Genomic DNA, 18,762 nt, shown 5'->3' on the forward strand with positions numbered 1-18,762 from the left:
GTGTGGACATCCTTGAGAACTGACTGTTAAAAGTTGAGTAAAAGAACTGCTTGACATATTATCATTTCAGCCATGAGTGGATGTCCATATTTTCAGAAGACATTCTTGTATGTATTTCCAGCTTTCAACATTTTTAGATATTTGAGATTATACAGCTAATCCCAAAAGACACATATCATCACTAACTTTAGAACACAAACCTACGCTGAATGTTGCACACTAATGTTTCTGTGTTTTATGGAAAAACAGGTCAGCTAGTAAGCAGCATCTGAAAGAAGATGAGAATGATGATTCTCAATCTGGAATTAACAAGGCCAGCAAAGGAGGTCTTATCTATGGTGACTATCTGCAGGTAAACTGCACATGAACTCATGCATTTTCATATATTTTAATAAGCATAAAGCATAGCTTATCCTAAAATAGTTCATGATTAATTGCTGAGCGGTCCTCGAGTCTAAAGTGTATTATAATGGGCTGAGCGATCAGAACACCATGTGATTTTTTTTCTAGATTTCCAAATGAATAAATGCTGGAAAAGACATGCATCTCAGATTGTAATGGCAAACAGTGATGTAGTTCGTTTTTTTATGTTCTATTTTAAATAGACACATTGAGTTTGGTTATTACAGACTTTTTCGGCTTGCTTTTCGTGAAACAAAGCGTTCTCTCATCCCCAGCTGGATAAAATAGTGACATCTCAGACGCTTCAAAGTGAGCTGAAGGGAAACAAGATCCATGACGAACATCTGTTTATCGTCACACATCAAGGTGAGCCACACAAAAGCTAAACAGCCTTTGGGCAAATCAGTCATAGCCTCTCTCCAATGAATGCTCCCAAGACACGACATAAACCAAAGCTTATTTCCTTGTTTATAACGCTGAATGTTGACAAGTTTCACTGCAACCAAAAATAGGCAAGACTAAATCAAAAGCTCAAAGCTGAATGTAAACCACAAAATGTGAACAATCGTCAGCAATCCACCACACCAGTGAATCCAGAGTCACACAACCACACATAATCCATAAATACATGCTGTTTCATACAGTGTGTCATAAAGGTTTATTCGAGAAGCCCAGAGACCAATGTCACTGCACTTCTGTGCATTTACCTCGAAGCATAATGACTTTTCATATGTAACCTGAAGAAATGATTACCTTGTTCCTTCTGTTGCAGCATATGAACTGTGGTTTAAACAAGTTCTGTGGGAGCTGGACTCGGTGAGAGAAATCTTCATCAGCGGACATGTGAGTTGCACAAATACAAAGATTTGTGTTAGCGGGTCATCATCAACAGCTGCAGCTCCATTTTTTCTCCAAACTTGAATGGACCTGCTTTTAAATAAAGGAATAAGATTAATATTTATTAAAATTGTGTTAATATATAGAATCTTACATCTAATAAAGGTTCAGGCTGACAGGGAACAAAGAAGAGACTAGCAAGAGATGATGCATGATTTTCATAAATATCTGAAAATAAAACACCAACTCAGCTCAATAGCTCAGACAAAATCAGGGCAAACATTTGAAATATTATTATCTGATATTTTCTGCATCACATTCAAAACCATTCAAAAGTTTGGGGACGGTATATGATTTGTTTTTAAAAAAAGGCCTTGTCTGCTCACCGAGGCTGCATTTATTTGATAAAATAAATACTACTATTTGAATATATTTGAGTGTAATTTACTAATGTGATAGCAAAATAGCATTGCTCCAGTCTTTAGTGTCACACGATCCTTCAGAAATCATTCTAATATGCTGATTTAGTGCTCACGAATCATTTCTTATAATTTCTTAGTACTGAAAACAGAATGGCGTGCTTTTGATCAATTTAATATGTCCTTGCTGAATGAAAGTATTATTGGTAAACCGGTCATGCAAATGTTTTTTATACCCCAAGCTATTTTGATGCTCTATATACTAGGGTTTTATAAGGATTTTTAGGAATACTTGTCAAAGCAGCGCATATGCATGCTTCTAATGTAAAATTCAGTTGATTTATCGTTTGTGGGGCTTGTGGACAATGATAAACAGCCCGAGCCTTCAGTTTTATGATATATGTAGTTCAGTTGAAAGAAAGAATGCGCACTGCAGCATGAGGCTGCCACCTTCAGTCTACTTTAAGATACTTCTCTAGTTAAATGTCCTGTTTCAGGGTCTTTATAAAGACTAACTGTATCCTCAGGTACGTGACGAGCGAAACATGCTCAAAGTCAACACTCGTATCCAAAGGGTTGTGATGATATTCAGACTGTTGCTCGACCAGTTCTCTGTTCTGGAAACCATGACTGCCTTAGACTTCTATGACTTCAGGTAAGGTATATATAGTTTTAATTATGACAATGAAAAGCAATTCCTGAAAACTTGTTTTGCATTTCCTAGATAACAGCATTGGTTGAGCAAAATTGCTGTTGGAAATGTACGAACACTCGAGAGACTGGATATAGCTAACTCAGTAAATAAGCATTAGATGGCACTAATTTGTTAAATCAAAGTCAATGGCAGTTTAGCATAATTGTGTTTAGCTGGATTGATCTGTGTTTTTGTGCACAGGGAATATCTCGCGCCGGCTTCGGGCTTCCAGAGTCTGCAGTTTCGACTGCTGGAAAACAAGATTGGGGTCCCACAAAACCAGAGGGTCCCCTACAACAGAAGGCATTACCGAGATAATTTCCGTGACCAGGAAAATGAGCTGCTCCTCAACTCAGAACAGGAGCCCACGCTTCTTCAGTTAGTGGAGGTAAACCTGGGAAATCACATTATAAGATCAGTCATGAATACTGTATTAATCAATGTAATCGGGGAAATTCAACACAAGAGCTGTGACTTACTAGACTTCTTTGTAGGTTATTGGTATTCAGAGAGGAATAGGTTGCATGGACTATTATATATAGTCAGGATTAATCTGGCGTTTAACATTTCTCATGAAAAGCAATCAATACTTTTCAGCAATGGCTGGAGAGAACGCCTGGTTTGGAGGAAGATGGCTTTAATTTTTGGGGGAAACTGGAAGACAATATTCTTGAGGGACTCAGGAAAGAGAAAGGAAATATAGAGGTTTGTGGAGGATCCCTGGATAATTCTGTGCAGTTCTCAAATCAAAGTTTTAAGTGATAACTCGTGTTTCTTCTTAATAGCAAAAACCAGCCTCGGAGATGAAAGAGGAGATGTTGGCCGAGCTCACCAAGCAGAAAGACGTTTTCGTATCGCTCTTTGATGAGAGAAGACATGATCACTTACTAAGCACCGGTCAGCAAACCTCTAGTGTGTACAATGTCAATGTCAAGTGCCACATTCACTAGCAGTTACAGTGGGATATGTTGTTTTGTCTGAGCAGGACAGAGGAGGCTGTCCTATAAAGCACTGCAGGGAGCCCTGATGATATACTTCTACAGGTATACATCTAAGAGGACCCTCTAATTTAGTACAAAGATGCTGTACTATCCAAAGTAAATGTTATGTTGTTTATACAATCATTCAATATTTTTTTTTGTTTCTAAAGAAGTCCTTTATGCTCACCAATACTGAATTTATTTGATCAAAAATACACTAAAAACAGTATTACAATTTAAAATAACAATTGCATATATTTGAAAATGTTATTATATTACTTCAGTCTTCAGTGTCACATGATCCTTCAGAAATCATTCTAATATGCCTGCTGATATGATGCTCAAGAAACATTTCAGAGATTAACATTAACATTTTGATACCTTGATGAAGAACAAAAATCAAATTTATTTTCAAACTCATTTGTAACTCAACTTCTCACCGTCTGTTCTCAGAGAAGAGCCTCGATTTCAGGTTCCTTTCCAACTCCTGACATCACTGATGGACATCGACACCCTCATGACAAAATGGAGATGTATGTGATACCTCTGAAAACAGCTTCAGAACTGCAAATAAATCTGACCTTAAACACCCTTTTGGGCAAAGGCTCTTAGAAGCGTGTCAACACTGAACAAAAGGTTTTCTTCTGCATATCAATAATGCATTCATTTTTTACTTCCTGCATAATTTATACCTGAATTTCCCCCTAGACAACCACGTGTGTATGGTGCACAGGATGATTGGCAGTAAAGGCGGCACAGGAGGCTCTTCAGGCTATCAGTACCTGCGCTCCACTGTCAGGTAGGCCAAGTAATCTGGGACAAATCGAGATGAAGCAATCTGCATCTGCTGGAATTATCCATGTGAGACATAATGCTAAATGAAATGTGAATTGGCATGGCAGCAATATGCAAGCCATTTCCTGGAGACGAACCACTCAAACACAAGTACAGCCTATGTATTGGAATGCTTATTCATGAACCTGAATATGTTCTGCCAGTGATCGCTACAAGGTGTTTGTGGATCTGTTTAACCTGGCCACTTTCCTGGTTCCGAGAGAATGGATACCCAAGCTGGACCCGAGTGAGCACAGCTTCCTCTACACGGCCGAATGCTGCGACAGCTCCTACTGCAGCAGCAGCGATGACTCAGACTAAACAGATGGAGGATGAGGCAAGGATGAACAGCGTTTACAGAGTACAGAAGAAGAAGCTTCAAACCTCACAAGTCTCCCATCACCAACATTTGCCACTAAAGTCTTTTTAAATGTTAGAATGAGAGGCTACAAAGCTGTGCTGAGATGTTCACAAATGGAATTTTAAGACGGCGTCAACCAAAATAAAATCAGTGACGCTGTTATTGCACTTGTTTACATACTGTCAATGTAACGTAATATTCGAACATATGTGATGCGATACGGGAAAACCCGTCAGATGTCGCGCTGGTACGTTTTTTGGTTGTTTTGTCAAAATTGGGTTTTCATTCAATTATAGCTACTATAACATTTCGTCTAGCATCTCTGAATATTGGCAAAATTCACTTGTTTAGAGCAGAAAAATAGAGATTTATGGTGAAAAAAAAAAAAAACATTACAAAGACAGTTCACCTATCAAAATAAACCACATAACATCTAGAATAAAGGTATATCAATGCACATTTCCCGCCATTTCTGAGTAAACTACAACTTCATCCAATTTTTTTTTTTTTTATCGAACGTTATAACTGCTCACCTCTAAATCGTCCAAATTCAAATACGGTTTTCATAGAATGAATTTTGAGTTCGTAAGCTTATGAATGATATCCAATCTATGACGATTACTAAAGTATATTTTATGAAAAAGTCAATCGTCCTGCTAACAGCAAGTGAACGTTAACTCAACCTGTTTTTCTCAAAATTCCGTTCCTGAAAATCATAGTGATCAGCCGACGATTTGACGAAATTTATGCTATCAAAACCTGTAATAATTAAAGTTTTACCGTGTGGGTTTTCCCAGATCGCATCACATATGTAGTTAACTGATTTATATTTTGTAAATAAAGAGCATACACATACAGATATTAGGATAGCCTACTTTTTGTTTATTTGGAAAAAAAATAGACAATGTTTTCTGTCAAATAGTGTACTTAAATAGTATATGTTAAGTTAAGTATGTATAAGTTTATTCAATATCAGTAAACTTGTCAGATTATTCCTAAAATGCAACCGCAACTGCTAAACACAATAAAAAGTAAACTTTGGTTAACACTATTGAAGTTTCATTGTAACACATCTTACATTTATTTACTATAGTAAGAATAATCAACAAATTATACATACTTACAACCAACTAACCCTAAATATATGTGTTAAATTAATATTATTACACCTTATTAAAGTGTAACCCAAGTTTGTAGTTACAAATAAGTAAAAAAGCAGATCAATTCTGAATATCTAGTACATAATGTACTGTAGTGATTATCACTTACAGGTTAAAGGCTGTACTAGTATTCAAAAAAATATAAAACAAATGTTCACATTTTTCTCAGATGAGTTCACTTGTGTGTCCAACATCAGTGCAATGTCACAATACAGTAAGCGTTCAGTTCAGTTGTGCACTTATACTTACTAACAGTGTTTTCTGAAGATTAAAACATTCTTAAAGATAGATCTAGCTAGTGTGCGTTTTGGGCTACAGTGACTGGGATTAGGAATATGATGTATTATGATGTATTAGGAATATTACATATTAGGAATAAGCTCAAATAGCAGCGTACTTGCTCTGCATTCATGAGGCAACTGGATTTGCTACTTGAGATTTTTTACAGCCTTCTCAGCTACACAGGAGGATTTCCGTCCTGAGGCTGATATTTTAAAATGTTGATCTGATACGGTCTTATAGCGGAAGTACAAAAGATTATTGACAATCACACAAAAACAGCAGCAACATTGTCAGCAATTCCTGGAAAAAAAGAAAAAACAAAAACAAAAGAGTGGCTGTTGATTCTCATCTGACATTGCGTAAAGTCAAAGTAATTGACCCAAAGATCACAATCAAAAAATAAGCTCACTTCATCATTTACAAATGGTCTGATATGAATTTAAACTAGGAATTTATAATTGTATTTTCACATTGCTGACAGTATTGAGTGTTTGCCAACGTCCAACACTTCATGAATATTTATGAATGCGCACAACAGCAGGATGCATTGTGTTTATTACTTGTCTGGGAAACTGTCAGCAAAGTAGAAAGGCATTAAAAGTGGGTCATACACAAACCTACCACACATGTTGTTCCCTATTTTGATGTAAACATATCCATTATCGCCCCATGAGGTCCCCCATGAATTGCGTACTATCCAGTATGGCACTACCCCTGTGATAAAATATGAAGACATAGAGATAACACACCTGAGATAGAAAATTAGTACAAAAAAAGTCATAATACATAGCATACACTTATAATGGTATGGAAACAAAATAGCTTTTTTTTTTTTTTTTTTTTTTATAAATAAAACAAAAACCAGCTGATTAACTGCAATAAGGCTTGTTTTAAGTACACATTTGTACGGAGCCCATAAAGTGACATGGTTGAAGGGGAAAAATATGAGATAGGAAGAAAAAAATCTATATTTTGCAAAAGAACGAAAGAGTTTTGAAAGTGAACGCAAACTTTCTCAGGGGAACGCAAATGTTTTGAAATAAGATTGTTCACCACCCCATCTCATATTTTTTTAATTTCCCAGTGTCTCTTTAGTGGGCTTCATACATCCGCACTGAATTTACACAAAAAGTACACACATATACAGATATAAAGATGTGTTATTTAAAAATTAGACCCTGTTTTCTGTCGAAATGTGTACTTAATATGGATCTATTTATTTTTAGTAAACATGTCAGATTATTATAATATCCAAATATTATTATATATTATATTGACAAACTGATTAATTACAATAACGTTCATGTATTGTTTGCATTATTATTGTATTGCATTCATGTATTGTTTGATACACCATTAGTCAGCCAATGGTGCATCAATTTCTCTACTTTACACTGCAAGTACTTAATTCAAAGTAGTAAACAAACAGGAGAAAACAAATCAAAGGAGTGTATAAAAGCTGCAGACAGCTTGCTGATTATACCGCAGACACATCAGGCAGTTTTCTGGGATGTTGGCACACAGCCAGTATTTGCCAGTGTCGGCTCAACCGCGTGTCCTTGACAGGACGTAATCCGTGAAGGCCAGCACTCTGAACCTTTATATGCTCTGAGGCACAAGTAAAGAGAGTTTAACCGCCCGTGTCTGTGTGAGTGTGTGTGTACCTGTGGTATCATAACCGGTGATCAGTACGGCATGGTTGGCATTGTGGCTGGAGCAGTGATGCTGAATGATGCCGCCCAGGTAATCCTGCCAGCTGATGGCATCCACAATGACCACAAGAGGCCCAGACGCCACCAGGACACTCATCATCACCTCCTCATGTACACTAGAACAACATATCAATCCCAATGTATACAGTACTTACTAGCTTTACTTCAGACATTACATTGCAGAATATGGATAACGATAAATCCATCCATCCAAATTATACAGCATTTATTTAAACTGATTTTTTTTAGTCTTTACTGTTACATGGAAACCATGCAACCAGTAAAACAGTTGACCCAGTTGGTTAGGACAGAAATCATGTCTTGTCACAGAAAGAACACAATGTAAGACAGTGACATCTGACATAAATGTTAACACTGAAACGCAGGTCAGAAGTGCTGCGTTTGTTTTTTGACCAGTCGTATGTGAGCTTAGTGAGTGTGCAGTCAGTGACCCCGAGTAGCAAACAGAGCTGACAAGAAAAGATGAGTAAACAAAAAACATTGGCCCACATCCCAACAAACTTCAACCTTAAAATATTTAATTGTACAAAAGGTCTACACTGCACTTAATGCACTGGCACAGCTGACCGTTGATGTAAAGCTTAAGGTATCTGCTTGCTACATCTATTACCTGAAGTCATAATTGGAGTAATTCCTCACTATCACTCCTTCATGAGAATGAGGAAAGTACTGGCAGCTTCCAGATACGGCTTTGAAGGGATACTCCGCCTGATTCACTAACTTCAATTTGGTCTGAAATAGAAACGGACATTCAAAGGAGGATATTAGATGCGCCAGTTATGGAACTTATGGGAGGATAACAGAGATTTTTAATTAGAAGCTTGTTGTGGATGATACCGACAACTTTACTTGAGTTTTAACCCTCAGAACTGGAGCGGCTAGCTAATTAAATACACTCTTATTAAAATCCTAATTAAAATGCTTGTTACAAAAAAAAAAAAAAAAAACAAACAAAACAGATGTCATTTAAAAGCTTAGAATGTGGATTTCACAATACATTTCAGCACTATTACCAACTTAATTACTGCTTTTAATCAGCTGTAAAATTATGTTTCGTTTGCTAAATTTAGGGGAATATGATACAAAAGATAATATAACCACTAAAACGTTTGGATAGCCTTGTTACACAAAGTTCGGGGCAATGACTTTTTTAAAATAAATTACATTTTGAAAGAAGTCTCTTATGCTCACCAAGGCAAAAATTACAGAAAAAATTTAAATATTGAGAAATATTATTACAATTTATTTTAAATGAACTGATATATATATATATATATATATATATATATATACTGTATATATACTGATAATATATTTTAAGATGTAATCCTCACATAAGAAAATATGCCATAACAAACTATTGGTTAAAGGCAGGAGTGTCTAGTCCCGCAGTCCAGAGTGCAGCTCCAACACACATGCCTGGACGTTTCAGGTAATTCTGAAGACTTTGATTAGCTGGTTGAGGCGTATTTAATTAGGACTGGACTGGAGCTGAACTCTGCAGGAAACTTGCCCACAAAAAGGAGAGCAGGATCCGACACCATTGGTTAAAGCAATTAAAATCAATGGTAGTTGTGAATACACTATTATTATCAATTTAGATTATACAATTTCCCCAGTTACATCATTTTGAGAAAAAGAGACACATGACAGCACCTCTATGAGCCAGTACAGAGCTTCAGCAGGGGATCCACCATTACAGCCGTGGTTTTCATAAGAGCAGTCTATAACCTGCTGCACACTGAGCTGCTGTAGTTTTCCACCATCTTTAGCTGACACGGATTCAATGGCCTCCACCACACTGAAGGCCCAGCAACCTCCACACTGCAAGAAAGAGCAAAAAAAAAAAAATGGAGTAAATATCTCTATTACATTGTAACAAAAAAGGTCATATGTTCTGAGTCTGAGTATGCATGAGTGAAAAAATGTGAAGTTCAGATCTTAAGTCGTCACGGAACAGAAGTTGTGATTATGTCTTCCTCCCTGTTGTGACGTATGTCCAAGTGGGAAAACTTCTCAAATAATATAGGGCGGGACTTGATATCGTCCATGTGTAATTGAATGGATGGTTGTGGCTTGCTATTGCCGCGATCTCATGTGAGTGACAGGTTGATCCCGCCCTCATGCCAGTAAACATATCATCATCAGAGAATAGAAAAGATGCCAATGAATAAGGGAGAGGAAGTTATTTTAATTAAAGATTATGAGGGCATGAATTAAAATAATAATATTAATTATGGACAGATAAATTATTTATAATAAATACAGCAATATTCCCTAAAAAACAATTTGGATTTCATGGTGACTTTAACATCTAAACCCTACCGACTCCTGGTTTCGTACTGGTCCGACAACTCCATGGTCCCTCCAATCAAACCTGGGTGGATAATTCGTCTTAATTTGAAATTCAGCCCTAGATGGGTCAAACTTTGGAGCCGTCTCAGCCCGAGCTGTGAGATATTGCTCTAAAAAATCAAATGAGGGTCAGTTGCCATTATATAAAAAGTGAATCCATCTGTAAGCATCCTTATCCTGCATTTACTAACCTTTGAATTGTTTCGGAGAGAAGTCAGAGAACTGGTTGATGCCATAACGGGCAGAATGGTTTGATTTCTTCAACTGTGAGTTCAGAAAAGCTTGTCTCTTGACGGAACTCTACAATGTGACAAAACAAAACATCAAAAAAGGTGTCTTGTGCAACAGGTAAGATCTGAATCACATGAGGAAATACATATCACATGAGAGAAACTAATGGAATTACTGGCATTGCCTATATATATATATATATATATATATATATATATATACACACACACCTGTTCAATTTCTCTTTAATGCAATTTTCACACCATTCTTTGTAAACCCTAGAAATGGTTGTGCGTGAAAATCCCAGTAACTAAGCAGATTTTGTGAAATACTCAGACTGGCCTGTCTGGCACCAACAACCATGCCACGCAAAAAATTGCTTAAATCATCTGTCTTTCCCATTCTGACATTCAGTTTGGAGTTCAGGAGATTGTCTTCACATTGGCCAAATGCATTGAACTGTATGTATGTATATATATATATATATATATATATATATATATATATATATATATATATATATATATATATATATATATATATATATATATATATACACACACTATACGATAAAACTCAAATTCTAGAGTCTGTATTGAGACATGGTTACTAACTGTAGTAGATTTACTTTACTATTTAAATATATTATAATCATGTAGTTATTGGCTGCCTTCAAAACGAGTAAATTAAGGTGTCAACCTAGACAGAATTTCTGGGCATCCAAGGAGCAGAATTTGTGAGAGAGTCCTCATCTTATGTTGCCTAAACATACTGTCTAAGTTAGTTAACGTTAGTCAGCTCACTAGGTTATGAGACGCATCTATTGTCTCTTAATCATATAGGCAGCGATTGTTGATGAATGAGTTCGAATGAGGATTTAATGCTGTCACTGTAACGTGAGATATTAATGTTAGTCCACTAAATATACCTGGAAATTAATCAGTCTCTGATAGAGTTCGTTGTTTTCATTTTCTTGCTGAAAAGTCAATAGTCGTTCTTCGTCCGTCAGATATTTCCTACTTAGTTCGACGCTGATCGATCCCTTGAGCAGTTCATGGTAAATTATCAAAACAACAAATATAAAAATAAACGCCATTTAAACTGAACCATAAACAAACGTTTAACAAAGCCTTCAGTAACGTTTCTCTTTAGCAACTTTCATTTCTGCTGTAGATAATTTCCTGCAGCAGAAGTAGAGCAGAGCGCTCCATCGCCCTCTAGCGGCTGATGAAAACATTATGAGCGCCCTCTTACAAATCTATAGTATTCAAAATAAATATTTTTCTTTCTTAATACTTTCCATGAAATTAAAAGGGCACACACTTAAATGTTGCCCATGTAATTCAGTTAAAAAGTAAGTTTATAATAACTGAACAACTGTGTAGTGTGTAACGTTTAGCGGCATTCTTTCAAACATACCATGGAAAGTAGACTTTGGGACAAACGAGGAGAACTAAAATGAGGATCAATCTCATATTTTTGAGATGCCGAGAGCTCCACGTCCTTGACTAACTTGGACTTGACAGAGCTTCTCGAGTCACGCCTTGACAGCTTTATTAGACAGGTGAGCAAATGTACATAAAACAAATGTCCTTATTCCTATATCCGCGCGGGACTCGTGTGCAATATCTGTCTCTTTAGCAATCGTGCCCTGCTTCATACCTCTGTAATGTTAAAAAACATGAATGTTTGCACTCATCCATAAACATTATGGTCCATCAGCTTGACAGCAAGTCCCATTATTCAGTTCATCACGGCGTCATCAACCAGACGCCTTTGTTATTGTTGGAAATCGGGCCCTCTTGTGGTGAAAACAATTTACATATTATGCCCTTAACTAAAAATAATAGCTGAAATATAATAAGAAAAAAACACATTAGATATGAGAATTTTTGCCTTGGCAACTAACTGAAGTAAAAAAAAAAAAAAAAAAAAAAAAAGAAGTACTAAAATTAATACTAATTGGATTAAAAAGAGCTTAATATACATATTTAAAATATAATAAAATAAAATAACATAACAAAAGCACATTCAATTACTACAACTGAAACTAAAATGAAAACTGAAAATTAAGCAAATATAAACAATTAATAAATACTATAATACTGTATTAAACAATACTAAAATAACACTGATCCATGTTGTATTTAGTTTAAACCTCACCCAAAGAAAGACAGCATATAGGCAATTATGACAAGTTTAATGCCGAGGCAGTATGTAACATAGGAGCCCATTATCATGACCCACATAAAGCAGAGCCGTTACTCACTGAGTGTCTCAGAGTAGAGCTTCTGCCCTGTCCTGACTGCAACTATATGACATAAAACAAATCTGAAGCAGAATCAACATGAAGATTTCTGTGAATGCAAACCAGTAAGGTCACAACGCCATCCCCCAAAAATGAGAACACAAAATAGACAGACACTCTTGTGCACGGACAAGATCCGATCCAGGAAAGACGAATTGAGAGAGATATATATATATATACTGTATGAATTCTAATATATATATTAGGTCCCCTTGCTTGGAACTGATTAGTATTCACTGAAGGTATTCCATAGGATTTTTCTTTAAATACATGTTTCAAACATTTTCATTCTATGTACACAGAAATACTGTATGTTTCTACGAGGAAGTAACTGATTTGTCGAGGATTTTCGAGTGCTAACAGGCCAGCACTATATATGAAGCTGCAGCATTTGAGCATATGAAGGCTGACTTGGTTCGCATCTGAGACCCTTTAGCTACAAAGATGCAAAGCACTGAGAGATGCAAAGCAGACAGCTCTTCTATGAAGGCTCAGCTTCCAAGCCTGCTTTCACAACTGTCCTCAAGAGAGTTTTCCCCATCTGGAACAATAATAAGCATTGGAACGTAAAAACGGTCAGCAAATTACATACATGAGACAACAGCTGAGACGACATTTGGGGCGACCAGAGAAATGAACAAAGAGGTACTTCCCAAAGCTGTCTGTGAAAAGATGTCATTTGAAATAGTCTCTCAAAAAGTATAAGAGAAAAATAAGTGTAAAAGTGTGAGGCTGATGATGGTGCAGTAGTCCAATCACATCCGTTTGAGGCGACCGGTCATTCTACAGTGGTAGAGTTTATCGCCAGAGTCAGTGTGTTCACTGTCAATACTCCATTTCACACTCATAAAAGGTTGATCCCCATAGTCTTGGGTCGGGGAGGACGATGGAGGAATGGACTTGAGGTGGAGGAGACGCATGTCCTCAGGATTTGTTGTCGTCGTACATGTCCAGTGATGCCTGGATGTCTGGAAGCTCCATTTCATAATCTACACTGCGCGGAGACACCGAATTACGGTTGAAGAAATGACCACCTGTAAACAGACAAACAACACAAATGATGGGGTTTCATTTTTTGTGTACAACAGGGATATAGAAATGAGAAAGATAAAAGGAGGAATGATTCTGCTGAATGTTAATAAAATATTCAGGATTCTGCTGCTGCAGACTGAAAATACTTATTTACCTTTCCGCATAAAGGTTGTGCTCAAATCTGACATTTCATCTCAGCACAAAATCAATGTCGGTCGGTTACGTGTAATCAACACTTATTATGTCCTTGACACTGGACCAGTTACCATCAACCTTTTCAGTGGAAGTCAGTAATTTATGGAAGAGTTTGTGATTATACTCCTTGATTTAAGTGGATTTTATGGGCATGTACATTTTATAGGTCTACATTTTTCTATATTATTTATATTATATCCAGTAGACTACATTGCAATTATTGCAATAACTGTTCAATTCAATTGCACATTATTAAACAGTATTTAATTACACACAGTATGTGCATAAAAATAATGCAACAGTAGATATGTAAATAAAAACATTACTGATTTACATTAAAAAAAAACTGCAATGTCTGAGAATGCACTGGATATTTTATCTTTAAAAATGGTGTCAACAGTACATTGTGATTTTTATGTTGAAAACTGCCAAAATTTAAATTCAATACTCCATCAATTCCACTTTCAAAATGTGTTTTTGTTTTGCCCTGATTCACTATGGTAAGCCTATGGATGCGTTTTTTGTTTTTTTTTGTTTTTTACTGCCAGAGGGACTAGATACAAAAATTGTATTCAAACGACTGCAGACTTAAAGACAGGGGGTAATCTATACATTTACAACAATAAAGCAAATAATGCTTAACTCCAGCAAGTAATCCTTCATGTTCAGATGTTTTTAGATTTCCAACTAAACTGGCCCTCCAGGACTCCAGCCCTGACCTTGAGTTGCATACCGGTAATCTTTATCCTCATGCATTAAAGGTTAGGCTTATACAAAACACAACCTGTACTGATAGATATATTGCAGTATTTTAAGTGCTCTTAGCTTGACGTTCTGTAAGGAAGTGCTGAAAAAACTTTACAGCTAGAATATGCTGCAGCAAATCAATATTGTATGTCTAAAAGACATGTGACAATGAAGAAGGTTGCTCATCTGCAAGTAAAAAAAGGATTCATGAGTCTCACCATGGTAAACTGAGGGAGACAGAAGCATCAAAACAGTATCAATGAATACAACTAGTACTAGTAGTAACTACTAACTTACTGGACAATTCAGCACAACAAAGCTGTTTGGACAAAGCAATTTTAATACACAAAAATGTCTTCAAACAATTTGTTTACATGACAAATATAAACCAATGTATTAAAAAAACATTTTACATTTCTATGTATTTGACATATTTCTATTCATTTAACATTTAACAATATTCATCTAAAATAATACAAAAAGAGCTTATTAAATAAAGCAATTGCGTAAAACAGAAGTTAATCAGCAATATAATCCAGTGAAAACCTAACATGCTCACATCTACAGAGGTGAAAGTTAGCTCTATTAACACTAATACTGCATGTGTTTGAAGTGGACTTGAAGTGCAATCAGCAACTTTGCTTTTCAGGATGCATTTCTATTTTAGAATTCAGGACTCCAGAAAACATCTTCATTCCAACTTAAGGCTGTAAAAGATAAATATACATAGTAAAAAAAACAACAACAAAGCAAACTCATTATGTTTAGGAAATATATAACATGTACCTAAATAAATTGATTATAAAATAATGATTTGATTAATCTTAAAGACTTTTAGCTTGCAGTATTTTCTCTTAGAGAAGTGTAGTACACTGATCTTGATGAACAGTAGGTACATTTCCTCTTTGTTAATGTATTTAGGGATGCTATGATACTCTGAAAAGATCTACAATACTCACTCATCGGTGGGGGCGCTGGCAGTGGCTCTGATGATCATGTAACAAAGTGTGAGAGCAGAGAGGACGCTGAAGCTGGCAACAATAAACCACTCTTCTGTTAACAGAGTAAAAGGGGGGAGGAGTCATTTTCTGTTGAAGGCGGAGCCAGGGTATCATCTCGACAGAGAGCCGAAGAGAACAGGAAACTGGAGACAGGTGGAGGCGTGAAGAAAAGAGGAACACTTCTCTAATCCATGAAACAAGAGAGGAAGCCACAGGCAAGCGATGATCCGAACGACAGATAAAAACGAGAGCGAAACAGAACGTAGCACATGATGCTTAGTGCTGGTTTAGCCAGACATTTACAAAGCAGCAAAGATCTGTTAGGAAGACCATGACATTAGAAGTATCCCACACAGAAGCTGTTTTTTGTTGTTGTTGTTTTTTTAAGGACAAATTAAACTAAGGGATTTTATACATATATAATTCTGTAAACACATAGAATTTACATTCAAACTAATCTGTAAAACAGAGACCACTGCAATTTCAGAAAGAAACAAAAAAAAAAAATCCTGAATAATAAATTGCAGAGCAGTTCAGTCGCTACACCTGCTTGGGGTTCTATCTCTATTACATAATTAATCACTACAATTCAAATAGAAGCCAACAGGAGGGGTTAAAATTGCTGAACACAATATTTTAAAGACACAGAACCAGGACAAATGGTTGGAAAATAATAAATGATCCCAAAAACCCATAATTACCCCACATCTGTTTCTGCAACTAAGGTCAGTTCTGTGAGCATTTACTTGTTATGCACTTTTCTTTTCTTAAGATTAATTTCATTGCACTCAACATTTTGTTATGTGTTGTTATTGCTCTGAATAACCTGCTTAAAAAGCCGGCCCAATCTATACACTAAAAAAAACTTCAGAGAAAAGGCTGTTACCGTTACTTATATTTAAAGACAATACTTAAATTTAACTTTTGATGAAGGTCTAAGTTCATTACTAGAAGTGGATGGTATAGCGCAACAATAAAACTGTTGTAAATTTTGTCAATCAATATAAATTTAAGGCAAAAGGATCTGTCTTTCTGTTAAAACGTTCAACCATTTTACAAATGTGTGCATTATGACTACGATATTTGTATATAAATATCCACTAAAATGCTAGCAAAATTAGCTTTCAATAAGATGTGCTGCCTACACAGAAGATTGATTGAAATCAGCTCTACCTGACTAGAGAAAAGAGAAAAAAAGGCTGTTGTCTTCCCTTTTTCCAAATAGGTAGGAAAACATCAACACCCATAATGCACTGGGCATGATGCCGTCCAATGCCACTTCCACCAGTCTGCTGTGGATACGCTTACCCCAGAGTCAAATACCGCCTTGCTTTAGTAGGAAATACTTAGCAAACTTTTGGTGGTCTCAACTTTTTGTTTCTGGATGCACGGATTTAAAGAGTAAATGTTTTGAGGGAGGGAGTTGGATTATGCGTCTTGTAAGCAGTGGCTAAAGGCTGCAAAGAATCATAAATACGGAAAGAACACTGCGACGGAAAAGTTTTTGCCATAGTTTTCAATTAAACAAGTGAACGAGTAAACATTGTTCACTTACATTTATTACCGACACTACAAAATCGGCAAAGTCACACTTTATATGTAAGCAATAATGTACAGCCAGCTATTATAAAATAAGTGATTTATTTTATGATAACTGGCTGAATGTGCATTATCTCACTCATTATAAAATGATATGTAATTTTGACAGTCATTTTATATGTGATAGGAGAGACCAAAGAGTGCTATGACAAACACGCAGTGATGTGAGAAGTCTAGTACAAAACATGTATTGCAGTGAAAGGGCAGCACACGCTGTGGTGGAGCAGAGACACCTGCTGACATCACTGAGCACAGCCTCAGCAGCAGGAGGAGGGATGCAGTCAGCGTTCTGAAGGAAGGAAAGATAACCCCCCCGCTGGGAAGGAAATGAAGGACAACGTGGGAGGGAGGTGAGGAAATAAAGGTGACAGAGAGAAACTTAAAGGGGAAGTGTGTGACCCTTTTCACCGTTACAATACTAAAATAATATCCCAGTTTTCTAATATTTCACAAGTCTATTCAAAAACAACCATTATTTTCGGTTGGTGATGCAGAAATGACACACTTCACCTTTAAAGAACGTCCATTAATGACAAATTAAGACAAAATAAGCCTTGCTCTTACTAGTGACAGCGATGTTGATCTCTCCGGAGCGAGGAATGAGCTCTTCGTCGGAGGGAAGCTGGGAGGAACTGGAGTGGCGTAGAGGCTCCATGCTGATGCTGGTCTCAGAGGACAGGTCCACCAGCGCCGTCCTCTGGCTGGAAGTCTGACTGCGGGACATTCGGTCCATGTCAAAAGCCATGTTGTCCACGCAGGGCAGGTTGGGCTGCAAGCGCACACATGTCTTAGTCAAATTATACTGTATTAACAAATCACACCCCAAGATAAAAAAGCATTGAATATCAGCCATGACATGAATATCAGCCATGACAGCCAACCATTGCATGAAATAACTAAAGTAACCACCAGAGGGGGCTACTGGATCATAAATCCACAAATTACATTACAATGTGTAAAGTTGTGTATTGTGTTATAACCAGAAACACTTCTTCTCTTTGTCATTCATTACAGTAATATCTTTACATTCTCAGTTCTGTAATAATTCTGGCAATCCATCCCAAACAAACTACAGGGCTTGATGTTATTTTCAAGAGGATAAATCATAATAAAACCATAACAAATCAAATAAGAGCCTTATAAAAGTCATAACCTGCTGCCCTCTGAGATCAATGTGTCTGTTGTGTACACTTAGTTGCACATTTTGTGGAAAATTGTTCCCAAGAGATAGCTATAATGTTACAAAACCTGTTTGTTGATTTTTTTTTTTTACGAGGAGATGTCTTCGGAAGGGTGTGTGTGTGTGTGTGTGTGTGTGTGTGTGTGTGTGCTCACCATAACCCCAAGAGCTTTAAGGATGTTGAGTTTACACATTGGACATGTGCAGTGCTCATTTAGCCATGGATCCACACACATTTTATGGAAGACATGCCTAAAGAAGAGATGAAAACATTTTGATAACCATAAATAAAATTTCATGTTGCAATCATCTGTTTTATATTTAACGTGCAACACATTTGGTCGCAACAACATAAATATGCATGAATAAAATCTTTCTAATCTCTCTTTTGCTATTATAATAATTCATAACA

General features: G+C 36.5%; 3 protein-coding genes across 6 annotated transcripts in view; 1 reads left to right on the top strand and 2 right to left on the bottom strand.

Moving 5' to 3' along the window:
• Nucleotides 1-5,391, top strand: tdo2a (tryptophan 2,3-dioxygenase a). The gene is made up of 12 exons (XM_039664472.2): nt 1-107; nt 250-352; nt 678-768; nt 1,175-1,245; nt 2,186-2,313; nt 2,554-2,740; nt 2,950-3,057; nt 3,138-3,249; nt 3,338-3,395; nt 3,786-3,865; nt 4,041-4,131; nt 4,331-5,391. Exons 1-12 carry the CDS (start codon nt 73-75, stop codon nt 4,485-4,487), a joined length of 1,221 nt encoding a protein of 406 aa, XP_039520406.2. The 5' UTR covers nt 1-72; the 3' UTR covers nt 4,488-5,391.
• On the bottom strand, nt 5,102-11,495 carry ctso (cathepsin O). The gene is made up of 8 exons (XM_039664474.2): nt 11,217-11,495; nt 10,249-10,357; nt 10,028-10,167; nt 9,359-9,526; nt 8,313-8,434; nt 7,634-7,797; nt 6,591-6,683; nt 5,102-6,269 (listed from the first exon to the last, which is right to left on the bottom strand). Exons 1-8 carry the CDS (start codon nt 11,382-11,384, stop codon nt 6,235-6,237), a joined length of 999 nt encoding a protein of 332 aa, XP_039520408.2. The 5' UTR covers nt 11,385-11,495; the 3' UTR covers nt 5,102-6,234.
• A 976-nt stretch (nt 11,496-12,471) lies between these two features.
• The window catches only part of rnf130 (ring finger protein 130), a 39,427-nt gene continuing 33,136 nt past the window's right edge, over nt 12,472-18,762 (bottom strand). For 2 of the 4 annotated variants that reach the window (XM_039664470.2, XM_089134923.1), the window contains exons 7-10: nt 18,506-18,602; nt 17,735-17,939; nt 15,530-15,623; nt 14,893-15,277 (exon numbers count right to left, since the gene is read on the bottom strand). In XM_039664470.2, the coding sequence (XP_039520404.1) occupies nt 15,262-15,277; nt 15,530-15,623; nt 17,735-17,939; nt 18,506-18,602 (412 nt within the window). In that variant the 3' untranslated portion in view covers nt 14,893-15,261. Of the gene's footprint in view, nt 13,631-14,892; nt 15,278-15,529; nt 15,624-17,260; nt 17,487-17,734; nt 17,940-18,505; nt 18,603-18,762 lie in introns of those variants that run through there. The other 2 variants (XM_039664471.2, XM_089134924.1) reach the window with 2 other exon arrangements.

Source organism: Pimephales promelas, chromosome 9 (genome assembly GCF_988280905.1).
Source record: "Pimephales promelas chromosome 9, fPimPro1.hap1.1, whole genome shotgun sequence".
Taxonomy (NCBI): Eukaryota; Metazoa; Chordata; class Actinopteri; order Cypriniformes; family Leuciscidae; genus Pimephales; species Pimephales promelas.

Bases quoted from the DNA above. Each gene is read 5' to 3' on its own strand.
- tdo2a (XM_039664472.2), top strand. From the start codon at position 73: ATGAGTGGATGTCCATATTTTCAGAAGACATTCTT. The intron at 769-1,174 runs GTGAGCCACACA...CTTCTGTTGCAG, and splicing joins GTTTATCGTCACACATCAAG to CATATGAACTGTGGTTTAAA. The intron at 2,741-2,949 runs GTAAACCTGGGA...AATACTTTTCAG, and splicing joins CGCTTCTTCAGTTAGTGGAG to CAATGGCTGGAGAGAACGCC.
- ctso (XM_039664474.2), bottom strand. From the start codon at position 11,384: ATGGCGTTTATTTTTATATTTGTTGTTTTGATAATTTACCATGAACTG. The intron at 9,527-10,027 runs GTAGGGTTTAGA...TCTTTCTTGCAG, and splicing joins CAGTACGAAACCAGGAGTCG to TGTGGAGGTTGCTGGGCCTT. The intron at 6,270-6,590 runs GTAGGTTTGTGT...CTTTTTTTCCAG, and splicing joins AATAGGGAACAACATGTGTG to GAATTGCTGACAATGTTGCT.